At 46.8% G+C, this 19,601-nt stretch overlaps 1 protein-coding gene across 1 annotated transcript; it reads left to right on the top strand.

Annotated features, from left to right (window-relative positions):
- Positions 1-5,472: 5,472 nt before the first annotated feature.
- On the top strand, positions 5,473-17,774 carry SALL4 (spalt like transcription factor 4). The gene is made up of 4 exons (XM_066586854.1): positions 5,473-5,539; positions 10,922-13,339; positions 14,237-14,529; positions 16,605-17,774. The coding sequence occupies exons 1-4, from the start codon at positions 5,473-5,475 to the stop codon at positions 17,022-17,024; spliced, it is 3,198 nt and encodes a 1,065-aa protein (XP_066442951.1). The 3' UTR covers positions 17,025-17,774.
- Positions 17,775-19,601: the final 1,827 nt, after the last annotated feature.

Below are 19,601 nucleotides of genomic sequence, written 5' to 3'. Positions count from 1 at the left end.
ATTTTTCTTGTAGGCGGTCCGACATTTATCTTGTAGGCGGTCCTACATTTATCTTGTAGGCGGTCCTACATTTTTCTTGTAGGCGGTCCTACATTTCTCTTGTAGGCGGTCCGACATTTATCTTGTAGGCGGTCCTACATTTATCTTGTAGGCTGTCCTACATTTATCTTGTAGGCGGTCCTACATTTATCTTGTAGGCGGTCCTACATTTATCTTGTAGGCGGTTCTACATTTATCTTGTAGGCGGTCCGACATTTATCCTGTAGGCGGTCCGACATTTATCTTGTAGGCGGTCCTACATTTATCTTGTAGGCTGTCCTACATTTATCTTGTAGGCGGTCCTACATTTATCTTGTAGACGGTCCTACATTTATCTTGTAGGCGGTCCGACATTTATCTTGTAGGCGGCCCTACATTTTTCTTGTAGGCGGTCCGACATTTATCTTGTAGGCGGTCCTACATTTATCTTGTAGGCGGTCCTACATTTATCTTGTAGGCGGTCCTACATTTATCTTGTAGGCGGTCCGACATTTATCTTGTAGGCGGTCCTACATTTATCTTGTAGGCGGTCCTACATTTATCTTGTAGGCGGTTCTACATTTTTCTTGTAGGCGGTTCTACATTTATCTTGTAGGCGGTCCGACATTTATCTAGTAGGCGGTCTGACATTTATCTTGTAGGCGGTCCGACATTTATCTAGTAGGCGGTCCTACATTTATCTTGTAGGCGGTCCTACATTTATCTTGTAGGCGGTCCTACATTTATCCTGTAGGCTGTCCTACATTTATCCTGTAGGCGGTCCGACATTTATCTTGTAGGCGGTCCGACATTTATCTTGTAGGCGGTCCGACATTTATCTTGTAGGCGGTCCTACATTTATCTTGTTAAGCATAAAGGCGAGAATCTGCCCAGAGAGAGAGTTGATTTGAAGTATTAGATTCTTCCGCTGCAGCGAATACGTTTATAACAATCTGGAGTTAATGCAAACTGCTGCTATAAAACCGAAGCAGCAAACTATGTGAAAACCCAAATTTGTGTCATTCTCAAAACTCTTGGCCACGACTGTAGATCATAGAATGATGACATCATAGATACATGAATCTAAGTCGTTGGACACGTTGGCCCCTCTGCACAGAGCCCCCCGAAGTGCATTGCCAGCACCCCACTAGTACTTTCTACAGATGTTAATGATGGGACTGGCACCTGGCTCTGGAATGTTCTGTGCGGCTCTTACAGCCTATAGAATTGTGCAGTCCTTTCTCATGGACATCACCATACATGATACGGCTATGTGCATGAGGTCTTCTCTGGAAATTGCTCAGCTTTCATACGCAAATTGCAGCAAATTTCTCTGTGCAGCTGAGCACACACCTAAAGAAGCCGCTCATTGTTCTCCCAACATGCCATTGAGGAGCAGCGCTCTGTTTTTTTGCATTGTGACAATCCTAATTTTGATCAGGTGTTGTGAATGGATGATTCCTGCTGTGCGGAGGATTCCGGGGAGGATGGGAACTTTCTGCAACTAGATGCATAGAAATGTTCCCAAACACTGGCTGGAAATGACGGAGCACATGGAGAGAAGGGCCGTGAATCGGCGCGGATGTGTGCGCAGAAGAGCGACGCAGAACGAGGAGAATAACTATTTTTTCGAGGACTGAAGCACTAAATATGGATTCCATTATACGACTAATCCCCTACAGCACACTGTGCTCATTTACATGTCCCATAGTCTGAAATACTTGAAGAAGATCAGAAGTAATGGGAAGAAAATAGAAACCGCATCAAAACTGCATTGGGGAAAAAAAATGGCAAAACGCACGAAGTTTCTCCAATGTAGTTTTTGATGCAGTTTCTACTATATCCTCCCCATGTGAATGCACCTTTAAAGGGGTTTTCTGCCCTTTGTCCAACTGATGATCTAACCTCTGGACAGGTCATCAGTCATTAATAGATAGGGTCCGGGGCTCGGGACACCCATCCATCAGCTGATCATCCAGCCCACTATCAGGTATGGCGGCATCATCCACAGACAGGGAAGGAACTGGGAGTGGCAGTTTCATTCCCATTGAAATCAATGAGGGCACCACACTGCTATTTCACTTCCTCCCCAGGAAGGATGTCAGTAAGAGGAGCAGGAAGTGGAATAGCAGCGCGGCACTCCCATTGATTTCAATGGGAGAGAAGACGATACTCCCACTTCTTGCTGTGTCCATACTGTACAGAGGACCAAATGATCAGCTGATGGATGGGGATTCTGAGTGGTGGACCTCCATCCATCAACTACCGATGGCCTATCTAGAGGATGGATCATCAGTAGACGAAAGGGCAGAAAAACCCTGGGTAACTTCAGCTGCTCTTTTTTCATACTCATCTCCTTCCACCCAGACAAGCTGTTCTTAGGTCAGGCTCCCATCACTCTCAATGTGTCAAGTGGGTGGTCCCCACCACTGTCAATGGGGGATGCCCTAAGTGAATGCATCCTTTTACAGGGGTTGTCTCACAACAGGTTTTGCCTGTCATGCAGGCACCCCAGCCGGGACTCAGTCCCAAAGTGTATGGAGCAGATAGTAGTGCATGCACACAACTGCTTCACTTACGGCGTCCAGAGGGAGCCAACTGAAACAAATAGAAGCTAAGGTTTCCGTTTTTTCAGCAAATCAATTAGATAGATCCATCCGAAACCGGAAACATTACCCTCCTTCTGCATCAGCCTGTCGTCCTTTAGCATCTGTTTCAGCAGATCCATTTTGGACATTTTTTCTGGTTTCCTGCACAGAAGAAGAAATGATCCTTTAAATGGAACAAATAAACTTTATTTGGAGCAAAGCGACTGTGGTGCAGCGCCCCTCGGACAGCAGAGACCCCCATCTGTATGCTGGCCCACCTACCCAGACCCTGCACATGCCTGACTCTCCTCCGTGAAAACAGATGGGCATAGTACATGCCATAAATATTTTTACGCAGATCTTCAGGCCATGTGAAAAATGACTCCTGTGTACGAGGCTATAATGGACTGCGTGCCGTCGGGGAATCACGCTGCTTTCACTTGGGTCACATTTAGGGCTCTTCACATCAGCGAATGCGTTTTTAAGTTCTATCATCGGTGCCGTAAATTTTCAGCGATCACATCCAGAGATAATTAGTGTTTTTTCGTCCATTCACACGACCGCGAGCGACGCTTTTAGGGTAAAAATACGTCGCACCCCGGTATAAATCTTCGTATTGACTTCCAATGCCTACACAGAGGGACCTGTAAGCTTTTCGCAGCGTTGGGCGCTGCTAAAGTGCCTTCATAGGGGTCTATGAAAGCCGCTGCCGTATCTTGGTCAAAATATAGTTCCAGAACTATCTTTTTACCCGCCATATACTCGGCGGCACGTATTTCAGTCGCGTATGTTCCATTTTTTATGGTTCAACGTTTTTATTCGCCATATATTCGCCCATGTGAACGAATACATTGGAAACCAATGGCTCAGACGATCACGTATATCGGTCAGCCGTAAAAACGTGCCGTATATGCGCTCGTGTGAATGAAGCCTTAGACTGCAGCACGGACTGTGAGCCCCGAGCAGTAGATTTTGACACAGGATTGAAAATGGCTTAAAACCTTCCTGCAATTGCACATCAAAATCTACAGTCAGACCTACGGATCTTCAAGTGGAATTCAGCAGTTGCAGATTTGGGTGCGTCCTGTGGGTAATTCCGGTTCAAGTGAAACCCCCTTCAAAGATAGCACAACACCCAAAAATACAGCCATGTGCCCTTAGTCAAACTGTAAGCCCTGAGGGCGTATTCACACATTTGTATACTTTGTCCATGTGCAGTCCGTGTTTCAGAGGGATTCACACGGACCCATTAATCTCAGTTGGGTTTTTCACACAAACTCCGTGCAAAACAAAAAAAATCGCAGCATGTCCTATTTTTGTCTGTATCACGGATGAGCGTGGGGCATGCATGTCCATCGAACAACACACGGCTGCGACTTGTACACGGAATTGTGAGAAGCCCTAAGGATGCATTGACATGAAAAGTGTGTTTTCAACATGGTATCGCCAGGTTTGAGGCAAACCCCCCTACCCAAAAAAGAGTAAAACCATAAATTATGCATGTGGTTTTTATTCTATGTAACTTTGATGCAATTTTACAGCATTGAGACTGCCCTGCGTAGACGCCCCCCAAAAACCCTACTGAGACCAATAGGAAATTAAAGGGGTTTTCTGGGGCATTAAAATAAATAAATAAATAAATATAAATATATATATATATATATATAAAAGGGTAAACAGAGAAAAAATGAATACTCGCCTATCCTGGGGCTCCGTATCCTGCGCTGCAGCCCCGATGCACCCTGCATGCGATCGCTCAGCCGCTCACAGGCTTCAGCAGCCATAAGAATCACCATTGAAGCCTGTGAGTGGCTGGGTGGTCACATGCACAATAAAAGGCGCGTGAGCCGCTCGCCACTTTTCCCGAGTTCCATGGGGCTGGAGCAATGGACAGGAAGCCGCCAGGATAGGTGAGTTTTCAATTTTTCTTCATTTTAACTCAAATTTTTTTTATGTCCCAGAAAAGTCCTTTAAATGGAAATGTTTATTTCTGTTTTTCTAATGACAGAACAAAATCTCAGAATCCCTGAATAGAGATGTAACCGGAGCCTAAAGGGCAAAAATAAGGCTGGGACCCTTCCCCTTCCCCAGGAGTCCACATGTCACACAAAGGATGTGATTTATTAAAGAAAGGATAATATTGGGGTGCCCTATCCTATCTCCCCCACCTTCCCTGCACTGTCCCTTTAAATAGGATACAATGTTACCATCAGCTCTAAATGTTTTGTTTCTGTTTGTAAACAGAATTAAATATCTCATTCATTTTTTTTGTCAAAAGTCTTTTTGTATCCTGAAAAAAACATCAAAAACTACAAATACAAAAGCTGATAGTAACTTTTTTACCTGCTGCAGACAAAATGATGAGATTCTACTTTACAGCCTATCAACAAATCCTCCAAATGTGCAGCCCCTCCAACATCTGATCCCCCCTTACAGGCAGCACTGAGGCTTCTTTCTCTTTTGTCAACTGGCTTTTTTTTTTCATTCATTTGCAAACAACTTTTTCTCCCCCAGCCCCATTGTGTTTACTTGGAATTATAAAGCATTTCTGCTGGTGGGGGAGGGGATTGTGATTGAAAGAAAGAGAAAAAAAAAGTTGCAGTTTTGTTGCCCTCGGTGGCATGGGCTGCAGACTACATTTCCCAGGCTGCCTCGCTCCCCTTCTGATCAATAGCCCTTATTTGAATAATCTGTGAGTTTTTTGGACTCAGGCCAATCAGCTGTCAGGAACCCATGATAAATCGCAATGCATTATTGATAATCATAATTACAGCGACATGCGCATTCCCACCTGAGGGGTAATTACCGGCCCTGGAATGCGTTGTGAGGAGGAATAATTGGCTGCTGGGCTCCTGATGCGCGGACCATGTCCAGGAGGAAGCAGGCGAAGCCCCAGCACCTCGGCTCGGAGGGGCAGCTGCGGCAGGCGAGCGGTGAGTAGCCGGGCGGGGAGTGGGACTGTGTGCCCTGGACGGAGCCCCCTGACCCCCTGCAGCCCCCCGGGAGCTGCAACCATCTACTGCTGCCGGATGTGAATGTAGCAACAATGTAACAAGTTGTATCCAGCGCGCCCTCCACCTGCTGTAATCGGGGGACTCCTGGGCTGCGCGCACCTATGGACTGTATGGCTGACTGCAGGCACCTATGGACTGTATGGCTGACTGCAGGCACCTATACATCGGGGTGTATAGATTCTAGCCCGCACTGTCGGCCCCTATAGATCAGCCGGACTCTGCGGGAGGTTTTCCCGTAACTGTTACAACTTTTCTCCGGTTTGGGGACTTTGGATCGCGTGTTTATTTATTTATACTTGTAGGTCTGTTTGTTTGATTTATTTATTTTTGATATTTTTTGTTATTGTTTAACCCTGTGTTGCCTTCCTGCCGTGTGTGGGGGTCCAGCCAGAAGGTACACTGCAGCCCCCTTCCTTTGTGCATGTGATGGGGGGTGGGAGCTGTTGCACATGTAAATAGTGGCCATGCTGCCCTCCCCGATGTGGCTGCAGCACCAAGGAGCCCTTGTAATATAGACATACAGCCCATTGTTAAGGGGTGCAGAAACTTCTCCCCATCATTTCCACTATTAACCCTATAATCGCCGGTTACTTCAGATTCCGGACTGGCACACATCTGTCCCGTAGATCTCTTGATGGCCATCACTTTCGTGCTAGAGGTGATGGTTAATGCCTTATTTTTGTGCTGTGGCGCCACCTCTAGGTGTGAGCTGGTCACTGCCTCCTTATGTTCCAGTCTATTTCACACCTTGACTTTTTTTTTTTTCCTCCTCCCTGGTCACTTTTTGTTTAGGATTAATTTGCATCCTGAGATTGGACCCTCCTGTGAGAACAATGCTGCTGCATCCTGGTGAGCAATTACCCGGGCAGGAAATCAGCAGGGGGCGCTATATACAGCCCTACATGTATATTAGCATTTACACAAAGGAAGGTCACAAGTGGCTTTTATAATCTGCTATTGAAAACCCCCATTTCTCACCCAGGTTTATATCTACACTAACCCAGATCCAGAACACCCCCCTATATAAATGTTTATTACTGGCACTACAACAGATGTACAGAGTGTAAAGCACCCTAGAACTGGTAGGAGTCAGCGGAGGCACTTGAGCCTCTTCACCCCCCCCCCCCCCACCCAAAGAAAAAAATATATACTGAAATGTGTAAAGCTGAAGCCCCATATCATAGATGCCTCTATATACTACCTCTGAGGACGTATTCCCACAGGTGTATGCATATTTTAGTGCATGAAATATACAGCAGTCTTTACTGTGCTTAAATGCATTTTTGGTGCGTTCTCTTTTTTTTTTTTTTCTCTAACGCAAGTGCGCCTAGTCTAAATGAAACCGAATATTTTGTGTAGCAGTTGTCGCCCCTTGCGCTGTGCCTGGCGTGCTTCTGTAACCTTTGCCTCCTCCTCCTGCATGCTGTGGGTGGTAAGCTGATGTCAGGCTTACAATTAGGGTTCCTGCAATTGACCTTGGCAGCAGGGTTTGTGTCATCAGCGCAGTGTGGCGTGCGGTCTGTTGCGCCCCAGGTTTGATGGAGAGGAATTGCATCACCTTGTTGGACACTTCTGCAGCTGAGGTTGTTGCATCAGAAGTTCTAACATCCTAAATAAAACCTCCCTTCCATCTAGAGAGTAAGTGATGGTTTTTCGTTTCCCTTCCTTTAGTGGTTATTTAACTTTTAACATTCTCATTAGTTTTGCATCAGTTCTCGTTTCACTCTTCTGGTGACTGCAGAGGGGACACATTCGAATTAACAATGGCATAGGAGTTGTCCCCCTCCCCATCCATTTGTTGGTGATTTAATCTAAACCCCTGCTGACTTCACTGCATTCTTCTAACTTATTGGATAACTAGATGCTGAGAGATAACATTCCACAAATTCAGGGGTGGAGAGATGGCAAAACAGAAGAACTTTCTGGATCTCTGCTCTTATCATTAATGAAAGGCCCTCCCCTCCCCCACGCACCACTATTTAATGGCTGGCCATGGCTATAATTTTGCTGTGTGGCCAAATGTTACAGTGTACAGGACAAAAGCCATGTGCAGGATGCGCTTCATTAATATTCTTTTGTTTTGTGGGGGGAAAGCCAATGCTCTCCATTAGTTTACAAGCTGATCTGTGGACACAGAAGTCCTGGTGTGCAGAGATCAGGCTGAAGAGCCGCCCGTGGCGCAACATATTGGTATCGGTGATTAAATCTGACTGTCCTAAAGTATCCGCCACTTTAAGGGACTGGGATGATTATGTGGAATAAAGTTTTCTCTGAAGCGCGTTCTCCCAACCGTCCGGTGTGCAGCGACCATGTGATCAGTCAGGACTCGCTTCTGTCTTCGATCACGTCTTTCTTTAGGCAGTCGTAAGAGATTGTTGGTGTTCTATAGGCCATCGTGTAAACGGGGGTCTACTGGCTGATTGGCAGGCAAGGGGGCAGAAAAGAAACCTTCAGTAGTTGCATATAAATGTGACTTAACTCGCCATGTCGGTGCTCAACGTTTGATCTCCGGGAGGGGAGCGTATCTTTACCTGTGTAATATACAGGTAACGCATATCTCACACGCTGACTGTAATGGGCATATTAAGCAGCAAAATAAGATATGCTGCATTTAGTTTTTTTTTTCCTTCACGTGTAAAACGCAGGTCTGACCGGTCCGGTGTAAATCAAGTGTTTTAGCACTGCTTATTGGGTGCCTAAATAAAATCTGCGTGTGAGTCTGCCCACAGTTCACTATGTAACCATAACGCTTAATATTGTAATGCAGTATGCTTCAGTGGTACAGTGTCATCAGAAGATTACCTCCTGTATAAATAGAGCTTTTGTGTTTAAAAAGTCTGAAGTTCTGTTCAACTTTTAGTGGCTACATACCCACACTGACCACTAATAGTCCAACACTTCCTTTTCTATGGAGAAAACCTCTCTGCACAGGCAGGATTACACTGAGAGATGACACCTATATATAGATAACACAGGAGCCACCATTCACAATAGTCACAGCTCACCTCCTCCCCTCCCTGTACAGACAGGATTACACTGGGGGAGACACCTATATATAGATAACACATGACCCACCATTCACAATAGTCACAGCTCCCCTCCTCCGCTCCTTGTACAGACAGGATTACACTGAGAGGTGACACCTATATATAGATAACACAGGAGCCACCATTCACAATAGTCACAGCTCACCTCCACCCCCTCCCTGCACACTAACCACAGAACCTAATAGTCTGACACTTCCTGTTCTGTAGAGGAAAGCTCTCAGCTGTCATGTCATTATCATCACAGGCAGGATTACACTGAGGTGACACCTGTGTATATATAGATAACACAGGCATCTACCATTCATAATGGGTGATGTCACAGCTCACCTCCTCCCCTTTCTTGTACAGGTCACAGAGCATGCCCATAACACTCCTCCATAGAGGTTAAGGGTACACAGTAGACCTCCTCCCCCTTCCTGTATAGCTCACACAGCATGCCCATAACAGTATATCCTAGAAGTCGTCCCATGTCTATAGTGCATGAGACAACTATAAAGCAACTTCTCGATGTATGAGTTTGTTTACCCTCTTCTAGGCTGGTTGCACGTGAACGGATTTGAATTGTATCCGCAATTGTCACCCGCATGGACGATTCGTGGTATTGTGCACACATTGGAAGAATAGAACATTCGCATATCTGCTCACATGAGCGAGGTTCTCCCCCCAGTGTGAGGCGGCCGACTCTTCAAGGGCTTTTGTGAAGATAAGAAAACAATAACTTTCTTTGACAAATGATCACACAGGTTAAACTCTGGGAGTCCTTTTACATGGGACTGCAGAAGCACCTGACAGCCCCCCCCCCCCCCCCCCTCCAGTTACTTGCACTTCAGAGATATCAGTCTTCCCAGTGAGGAAGCAGAAGTGATAGATTCACAATTTCACCCAATATGGCGCAAATGAAAGCGACAGCAGGAGCACCGGAGAGGTGAAGGCCAGGCGCCCTCCGAAAAGTGAGACCATTCCGCTCTCCTTCCTGACTGATTCTTCTCTAGTTCTGCTTTGTCCTTGTCATCAATAATCTTATATTGTTTTCTGAATCTATTTATTTTTTTTATAACCCCCTCCTGTACAGGGCTGTGGGGTGGCTGTGGGGCGGCCGTGGCTGTGGGGCGGCTGTGGGGCGGCCGTGGGGCGGCCGTGGGGCGGCTGTGGGGCGGCCGTGGCTGTGGGGTGGCTGTGGGGCGGCCGTGGCTGTGGGGTGGCTGTGGGGCGGCCGTGGCTGTGGGGCGGCCATGTTGCTCTAGAGCTATTAACAGCAATTGGAGAGATGCCTTACAGTAGCCTCATGGGCTATAGCTACCCTGTTTCCCTGAAAATAAGACATAGCAGGATTTTCCAGAATTGTTGAGGATGCAAAATGATTTTTCAGGCTTTTTGAGGATGCTTGAAATATAAGCCCTACTCCAAAATTAAGCCCTGCTAACAGTTAATTTAAAAAGTCAATTTAAATAGTGTCCAGGCAGCTATACATGTAAAAAAGAAAAGTTAAACCTAACCTTTTTGAACAAAAATTAATATGACACTGTCTTATTTTTGCGGAAACACTGTACAGTACAGGAGGGGACTCATGGACTTCTGTGGGAGAGTATTGTGGGTGTGCTTTGTGCAGGCATGGGAGGAGGTGAGCTGTGACATCTATCCTGAATGGTTGACTCTGTGTTATCTATATATAGGTGTCGCCTCTCAGTGTAATCCTGTCTGTACAGGGAGGGGAGGAGGTGAGCTGTGACTATTGTGAATGGTGGGTCCTGTATTATCTGTATATAGGTTTCACCTCTCAGTGTAAACCTGTCTGCAGGGTGGGGAGGAGGTGAGCTGTGACTATTGTCAATGGTGGATCTGTGTTATCCATATATAGGTGTCGCCTCTCAGTGTAATCCTGACTGTGAAGATGATTAGATGACAGCTGAAGTTCTCTCTATAGAACAGGAAGTGTCAGACCTATTAGGAATAATGGTCAGTGTGCAGGGAGGGGAGGAGGTGAGCTGTGCCAGGCTGTTAGTCCTAGTGGTCCATGTGAGAACTACAGGAATTTGGGGATTAGTCTATAAATATACATCATGACATGAGGGGGGGGGGGGGGGGGCTCCCCTTTATGGGGCACACTTCCATTTTAAATGCAGTTGAAACCCTCCTTTATAAATGACTTGTTTGCACCTGTTGACTAACTCTGTGCGGAGTATATACTGTATATGGTGGTGTGACTGATGTCCCCCGCAGCTCATTTATTCACTTTTATGTTTGTTTATTTTAGCTGATGCTCAAGACGGTACAAGTGATACGGATGGAGGAAGAAGCGTGAAGCGCTGCAGGATGGAGGAGACGCACGTCTGCGAGAAATGCTGCGCCGAGTTCTTCGACCAGTCGGAGTTCTTGGAACATAAAAAGAACTGCACAAAAAATGCTCCAGTCCTGATCCTGAGGGAGGGGGACAGTGAGGGGCCGCCCCAGGTGTTCTCTGAAGCCCCTCCCGAAAGTGTCAATGCAGAACAGGTTAAGAGTAAAGCGGAGCGGGAAGGACCTGCAAAGGGCTCCGCCGAGAAGATGGACAGGAAAGTGGACTCTGCAAATAAAAGCGCTCCTCAGCCGGCTCCCAAGACTAATGGATTTGGCTATCTGCCTAAAACAACTGCCTCCAACACTAATGTGACTTTGCAGACTATCAATACTACTAAAGTGGCTGTTAATCAGCATGCGTCAAATGGCATCTCTAACCCAGCAAACAACCCCAACACCATTCCCATGATTCTGGAGCAGCTGGTTTGCTTGCAGCAGCAGCAACTTCAGCAGATTCAGCTTACTGAGCAAATCCGCATCCAAATAGCCATGATGGCTCCTAACTCCTTGCATCCTTCCATAGCTGCGGCTACAGATCCACTTAAGGCGCTCGGTGCCCACTTATCCCAACAGCTTACCGCTGCTGTCGCTCTCATTGGCCAGAAGGCTGGAACGCAAAACTTGACACTTGAGACTCTGAAACAATCCAAACTACCTCATAGCACCATCCCCGTGGTGGCATCTGGCACTGTGCCCATTACCCTCTCAAGCCCACTAATAAAGCCGGAGGTTATCAATAGGGGGATTCCTCCTTCTGTCTCGCGGTTCCCAAACCCTGTCCTACCTCGTTCTCCTGGAACCGTCATCTTCCAGAATCCCCTCAGTGTGACGGATGCTGCAAAAAAGCTGAAAAGCAAGTTTCCAGGTGTTGCGATATCTGAAGGGAAGCCCAACGGTGAGGATCAATTCTTCAGGCATAAATGTAAGTTTTGTGGCAAAGCGTTTGGTAATGACAGCGCGCTGCAAATCCACTTGCGTTCCCACACTGGCGAGAGACCCTATAAGTGCAACATTTGTGGCAACAGGTTTACTACAAAGGGAAACCTGAAAGTTCACTTCCAGCGCCACCGAGAGAAGTATCCCCACATAAGAATGAATCCGTATCCTGTTCCGGAGCACCTAGACAACATCCCCACAACCACCGGGATCCCCTATGGCATGTCCGTTCCCTTGGATGAGTCTAATGTGATTATAGACACAAAGCCCGGGGTGCCAAGTCTTCCCAGCTCTGGCTTACATATGGCTGGTGTAGCTGACTCCTCGGTGATCCCTCTACCTATTAACCTGCAGTCCAAGCCCTCCCCGGGCAGTGAAGGTGAATCTGTGTCATCGGGAGTCGTTGGCCATGAATCTGGCACTGATCAGAGTCTGAACTCCCCCTCTGCAAGTGGTTCAAGTGAGCAGGGGTCCGAAACGAGCAAGCTGCAACAACTGGTGGAGAACATTGATAAGTCTGGTTCTGACTTGAATGAATGCCAGGTATGTCACCGAATCCTCAGTTGTCCAAGCTCCCTTAAAATGCATTATCGCACCCACACTGGCGAGAGACCGTTTAAATGCAAGATCTGTGGACGCGCCTTTTCAACCAAAAGTAACCTTAAGACGCACTACGGTGTACACCGTGCCAACACACCATCAAAAGTGCAGCACTCGTGCCCAATCTGCCAAAAGAAGTTTACTAATGCCGTGGTGCTGCAGCAGCACATACGGATGCACATGGGTGGCCAGATTCCCAACACGCCGGTGCCAGAAGACTCCTGCGAGGACAACGACTCATCGGTGAATGACGAGAAGAACGGAGATCTGAACAGCTTCATGGATGACAACATTGATGACATTGACATGGAAGAAGACTCTGAGCTTGGAGATGGACCACTTGGAGATGGACCACTGGGTTCTAAGCCACCAACCCCACAAAGTGTGGTCCCGGTAGAGTCCCCAGCACAGCTTTCAGAGCCCATGTCACAGGATAATCACACCTCACCAGCCCTGAAGTTAGAGAGGCAAAACAGTGTGAAATCCATAGGCAACGGCTCAGTGGAAAGTGATGGACTGACCAATGATTCCTCCTCAACTGGAGATCAAGAATATCCAAAAAGTCCCACGCAATCTGAGACGAGAGGCGTTTCACCAACTAACAGCCAAGGCGACAGCCCGCCTTCTAAGTCGCCACCTTCGTTCAATGGCCATGATCTGTTAAGGGTGTCTAGTAAGGCAGAGCGGTCTGAGCATGGCTCTGTGGACGCGGAGGGTGATGGTGCCCTGGACCTTACCAATGGTAATTTGATCCGAAAAATCAAGGAAGAGCCTGGACTGCCCCATAATGGAGACTTCAGTGAGTATTCATGATATAGACATTGAAGGGGTATTCTGGCATTGTGGCTTTTGTTTAAACTGATGGGGTGGGGGGAGGGGGGGTCACATCTGCCTCACTTCCAGTTGCTTCTGCATCACAACTCCAACCGGACTTGTGTTACTTTGGATTTAACACTGCTACTCCATTCATTTCGATGGGGCTGACAAGAAAAGCAGAGCATGGCACTTGGCTATCTCAGTTAGCCCTATTGAAATGAATGGAGTGTCACCATCCATGTGTGGCCAGCACTCGATTCACTCCAGTTGGTGCTGTGATGCAGCAATGACTGGAAGTTGGGCAAACGGGACCCCCTACTCCTTGAATTGGTGGTGGGAGTCCTACCACTGGGACTCATCCACTTGTTTTGGTGTAAGAGCCCATAAAACCGCAATGAGTTGGTTGATGGTTGGACTTGTTGAATGTATTTCTAATGTAGATTGGGGGTTTTACGGTGCCTCTGCGGCGCCACCTCTTGGAACGTAGCTTCCCTAGAAGTCCAATAAGAGGCAGGAGCCCCAACATGGCTGTCTGCAGATGAGCGTGTTTTTCGATGGGGAAGATTCTGGCTTGGCTTGTATCGTTGGCCGTGTCCAACCTTCTAACAGGCCTTGTACCCCTGACTTATAGGGAAGCTACCTTCCAAGAGCTGGAGCCGCAGAGGCACTGGACCCTCTGCCATTTGCATACCAAATTTCCCAGAGGAGCTTTGCATGGTTTGTAATTCTCCTTAAGCTTGCTTGGTGCTCTCCACAAGGAGAAACTGTATTCTTCCTGACCTGTATTTGCAATGGAGTGTCTACGGCCGGTTTATCTTAATGTGACTTCAGTTTTTGGGCTGTGCATGCACATATTTAATACATATTCATTGCTCTGCAGGCAGGAGTTCTAATGTGTACATCAGTCCACCCCCAACACTTATTAAAGTGGAGATGCCAACAGATAGGGTTATAGGCATGACACACTTCATCACCCCACCAACTCTGTCACCTGGGATGACTCCTCTAATTGCCCCCCAACGGCGCTCGGCGAAGCAGCACCTCTGCCCTACATGTAATAAGAACTTCTCATCTGCAAGTGCGCTACAGATCCATGAAAGAACCCACACGGGGGAAAAGCCTTTTGCTTGCACAATATGTGGACGGGCTTTTACAACGAAGGGAAACCTAAAGGTAAGATTCCCCCCTCCTCCCTCTCCACAGAGAATGCGTCTCGCATGGTGGCTTAGAATTTCCCAAGAAGTCCATCCTATCAGCTTCCCTGACACTACTGGGGTCCGCCAGTAATGATCCGATGTAGGGGGGGGGGGGGGGGGTCTTTAAATCTGTAAACTTTTAAAGGACTTGGAATTTGGGCTGAGAAGAGACGCAGCCTTCTGGTACCAAAGAGGCGCAAAGGCGAGAACTCAACCCGACTACTTCTGTGATAACAGCAGTTTCAGACGCGTTTCAAGGCCTCTTCAGTAATGCTGGGGTGTGCACCGCCATGTATAAGCCAGCAGCCATGGGTCGAGCGGGTGTAGGCTTGGCGGCAGGTTCCTGGCTGTACAGTCCTCCACCTTGAAAGGCGTCTTGCTGGTTTTCATATTAAAAGAAGTTTCGTTGAATTTTCTTGCTTCTCTTTAAAGGAATCTGTCAGCATATTTTGCAGCTCTCTGGCTATACAAGATGGTTACGGACTTGCTGATTGCAGTGATATGCCTGCTGGACTACAGGAAGTAGTCCTGCAGGCCAGCTCCACCCACCCCTCTAGTCAGGGACCACTGGCTGGAGGGTGGAGTGGGCGGGGCTAGCCTGCAGCTCATGAATATGGAGGACTACTTCCTGTAGTTCTGTTGGGCTGATACTACTACTGCACATACACCCCCAGACATCAGTAATCAGCAAGGCCGTCCCTGCATTGTGCTGCTCTGTTGACAGATTCCCATAAATGCCAGAAGGTGGCGCCGCGCACCAGTTTATTTTTTCCCTCAGCCTAAAGTCCGGTTTCTTAGTGTGGCATCTGGTCCCGCAGCACTTCCAGGCGTCTTCGTCGCTCTTTATCCTTGCTCACACAAGGCTATAGCTTGGTTATGCCAGCCTTTCTTTTGCTTCCTTGCACCTATTATTAAAGGGGTTGTCCAGGATTACAGAAAATGATAGATTGATTTTTCCCAGTCACAATCTAGATATAAAATCCTGCAGTTCTCACACCAACCACTAGTCGTAATAATAGTATGACATGGCTCACCTCCTCCTCTCCCTGCACACTGGCCACTAGTCGTAATAATGGTCTGAGCAGGAAACTTCTCAGCCGTCCTCTCATTATCTTCACAGAGGTGAAGCCTGTATCTAGATAACACAGGATCCACCATTCATGATGGGGTATAAGCTGTGACTATATACCCCTTCACAGGTTACAGGGCATGCCTAGAACAGGCTCCTATACAAGTCATTGTGTCCCCTCCTGACCGTTGTGTGAATGGCCCATGAAGCTGCTGTCAAGCATATCTCTTTATAACGAAGCTCAGGAAAGATGGCCGCCCCCAAAGTCACATATAGACTATAGGATTAAAAAATCTACACCAAGAAATTAGAAAACATGTAACTTTCTTGTTTTAATTAAAAATAAATGTGATCTGGTCCCTTTGTGTCGTAAAAAAAGCATGGCTTCTTCCCTCCAACTACAGCACCACTCTTGTCTGTGGGTTGTCAGCTAAGCTCCCACTCACTTCAATGGAATTAAGCTGCAATACCCCACACAACCCTATGGACAAAGGGGTGCTGTGTTTGGCAGACAGAAGCCCGCACCCCCCTACCCCATGGACTCCAACATGCTTGACCCTCTCGGAGTTGAGCTGTATCTGACTGCCCTCTACCCACCAGAATGCCTGCATGAAACCACACACGGCTGTTGTGCCCCATGGGTATGGCCAGGCCTTGCCCTTCCGTAATCCTTAGTGCTGCGGTCTTGTTTTACAATGATCACCTTTTTGAGCTCCATAAACTACATTGGGGTTGACAGATGAGGGAAGGGGGCATCTGGGGAGTGGTGGGTAATACTCGCTGGATACCCCATTCTAGCACAGCCTCTGTGGGAGGCGCACATGCAGGAAGTCATTCTGGGCATGCACCAAATTCACTGGAACAAGGCATCCAATGAGTATGAAACGGAACTCCCCAATAACATAACTTGAGGCTGAAAGGTGACTTACAGGTTCCCTTTAAGACGTAAGAAGGCATTAACCTTCTCCACCTTCCTTCACCAGGTACACGTGGGAACGCACATGTGGAATAACTCTGCTCGCCGAGGACGGAGACTTTCCATGGACAACCAAATGCCGCCTTTGGGAAATGATACAATGAAGGTGGCCGAGATCTTTCCCAAGTACCTTGTTCCTTCGGCGGTCAACATTGATCCGGCTGTGTGGAGTCAGTATGCTACAGCTCTAAACAACGGGCTAGCCATGAAGACTAACGAGATCTCGGTGATCCAGAGCGGCGGCATTCCCTCGTTACCGGTCAGTAACGGCAGTGCCCCTATCGTCAGCACAGCTACAGTCTCAAACCTTGAGGTGGCTCAGCCTAATGCAAGTCAAAGCGTTACGGAAATGGAAGAAAAGCCTGCAGAGAGCGCGCCGAAACACCCGTTCCCTCACTTCATGGAGGAAAACATAGCGGTCAAATAGTGGCTGATCGTGACGTGGTGCCAAAATGTGTTAACCCTTAACTAGATGACTGGGATCTGCTGCATGTTCCCTGGATCTCTGTAGAAGGGCTTGGGGCTTCCCTGAAGGCTGCCCAGTACTGGCGTTGGGAGGGTGCAGCCTTAAGGCTAAGTGGACTTGTTGCTGGGGACTCGTCAGTCAAAGGGGGCTCCCCAATACCAAAACTTGCCTCCAACCTGAAAGTTGCATTAAAAACTTTAGATTCGAGACAAGTCCTCGTTCTTCTGCATCGAGCGCAGGTATCGCGGGTTCATATTTTGGATGATTTGCCCTTCTTTCTGTTTTCTGAAGCTTTGAATGTTGACTTGACTCCAGTCGCTCTGCATCTGGAATCGCCCACCGCTCCTGGTATCTTGTTTTGTGGCAGCCTTTCTGGATGAGCCCGCTGATAACGGATGGCGGCTTCTCCTTTGAGCTTTTTGAGTTGTCTTTATTGATGAGCAGTATTAATTAGTTGACTTCTTCTGCCGAGCGCCTCTGTTACAGGATCTTCTGTAAGAACCTTTTACTTTAAGTTAACTACCTCATTATTTTATTCCCCTCGCGCTGAAATCCTGCTGGAAACTCTCTGAGCACTGAAATGTACGTCTTGCGTTGTTACAAATCCTTCTACTCATCTACTGTATGGGGAGTCTGTGTATTTATGTAAATATGAAGACCCGAGTCTTGGATGCAACATGAACATGGCGGCGATGGAACTTTTTTTTTTTTTTTTTTTTTTTTCCCCCTTTTACTTTTGAAAGGCCCAAAACTGAGCAAAATACCAAAAAAATCTATTGCACGTAGCTTGTTGCTTCAGACACTGCCATCTTGTGCCTTTCTTGATGGACTAGTAATCTTGAACACAATAGTCCCTGTTTACAATGTAAAGTTGATGTTCCAAAAGGCATTCCTGTGCCAAGTCTCTGCAATGTGAATGTATGCCTTTTAGAGTGTAGTGTTACGGCATCTACTGAATGTATTACTATGGATCCCCCTCACCCACCCACCTTGAATAAACTTTTGGGATAGCTTTTTCTCATGACGGTTTCATTGCTCCATTCTTTGAATTGTGATGTCTCAGGCACTTGGTTAACCCCTCAAAGACTTTAGGACGAGCCCTGCTCATTCTGCAGAAAAGACATTAAAGCTCTGAATAAACAGACCTGCTTCTGCTTTAAATAGCGACCAGAAAACTATGTATAATATATCAGGGGTCAGTACAGAGATCTCTCCCATCATCTATTATACCCAGGACTGTAACAAGGGGGCGCTCTAATAACTATGTATAATATATACGGGGTCAGTACAGAGATCTCTCCCATCATCTATTACACCCAGGACTGTAACAAGGGGGCGCTCTAATAACTATGTATAGATATATCAGGGGTCAGTACAGAGATCTCTCCCATCATCTATTATACCCAGCACTGTAACAAGGGGGCGCTCTAATAACTATGTATAGATATATCAGGGGACAATACAGAGATCTCTCCCATCATCTATTATACCCAGGACTGTAACAAGGGGGTGCTCTAATAACTATGTATAGATATATCAGGGGTCAATACAGAGATCTCTCCCATCATCTATTATACCAGGACTGTAACAAGGGGGCGCTCTAATAACTATGTATAATATATCAGGGGTCAGTACAGAGATCTTTTCCATCATCTATTATACCCAGGACTGTAACAAGGGGGCGCTCTAATAACTATGTATAATATATCAGGGGTCAGTACAGAGATCTCTCCCATCATCTATTATACCCAGGACTGTAACGAGGGGGCGCTCTAATAACTATGTATAAATATATCAGGGGTCGGTACAGAGATCTCTCCCATCATCTATTACACCCGGGACTGTAACAAGGGGGCGCTCTAATAACTATGTATAAATATATCAGGGGTCGGTACAGAGATCTCTCCCATCATCTATTACACCCGGGAGTGTAACAAGGGGGCGCTCTAATAACTATGTATAGATATATCAGGGGTCAGTACAGAGATCTCTCCCATCATCTATTATACCCAGGACTGTAACAAGGGGGCGCTCTAATAACTATGTATAGATATATTAGTACGGAGATCTTTCCTATCATCTGTTATATTCAGTACTGTGACTGTAACAAGGGGGCGCTCTCTATGTCTAGAGGAAAGAAGGTTTCTACACCAACATAGAAGGGGGTTCTTTACTGTAAGAGCAGTGAGACTATAGAACTTTCTGCCTGAGGACATGGTGATGGCAAATTTGATAAGAGTCCAAGAGGGGTCTGGACGTCTTTCTTGAACGATACAATATTATATGTTATTAATAACTTCAGAGGGGTCGATGATCCGGGGATTATTCCAATTGTCAGATTGGAGTCAGGAAGAAATTTTTATCCTTAAATGTGGAGAATTTGGTTTCTACTTCATTTTTTTTTTTTTGTGCCTTCCTCTGTATCAACATTGGGGGGAATAGGTTGAGCTGGATAGACATATGTCTTTTTTCAGCATTACATACTATTGTAGTGGCCCGAAGTCTATATATCTGGCCCCTCCATAATAGTCATACATG

This window comes from Eleutherodactylus coqui, chromosome 13, assembly GCF_035609145.1.
Source record: "Eleutherodactylus coqui strain aEleCoq1 chromosome 13, aEleCoq1.hap1, whole genome shotgun sequence".
Taxonomy (NCBI): Eukaryota; Metazoa; Chordata; class Amphibia; order Anura; family Eleutherodactylidae; genus Eleutherodactylus; species Eleutherodactylus coqui.
This window is presented reverse-complemented; position numbering and strand designations above follow the sequence as displayed.

Coding starts and splice junctions, on each gene's coding strand:
- SALL4 (XM_066586854.1), top strand. CDS start 5,473: ATGTCCAGGAGGAAGCAGGCGAAGCCCCAGCACCTCGGCTCGGAGGGG. Junction 13,340..14,236: donor GCCCCATAATGGAGACTTCA/GTGAGTATTCAT, acceptor ATTGCTCTGCAG/GCAGGAGTTCTAATGTGTAC. Junction 14,530..16,604: donor CAACGAAGGGAAACCTAAAG/GTAAGATTCCCC, acceptor TTCCTTCACCAG/GTACACGTGGGAACGCACAT.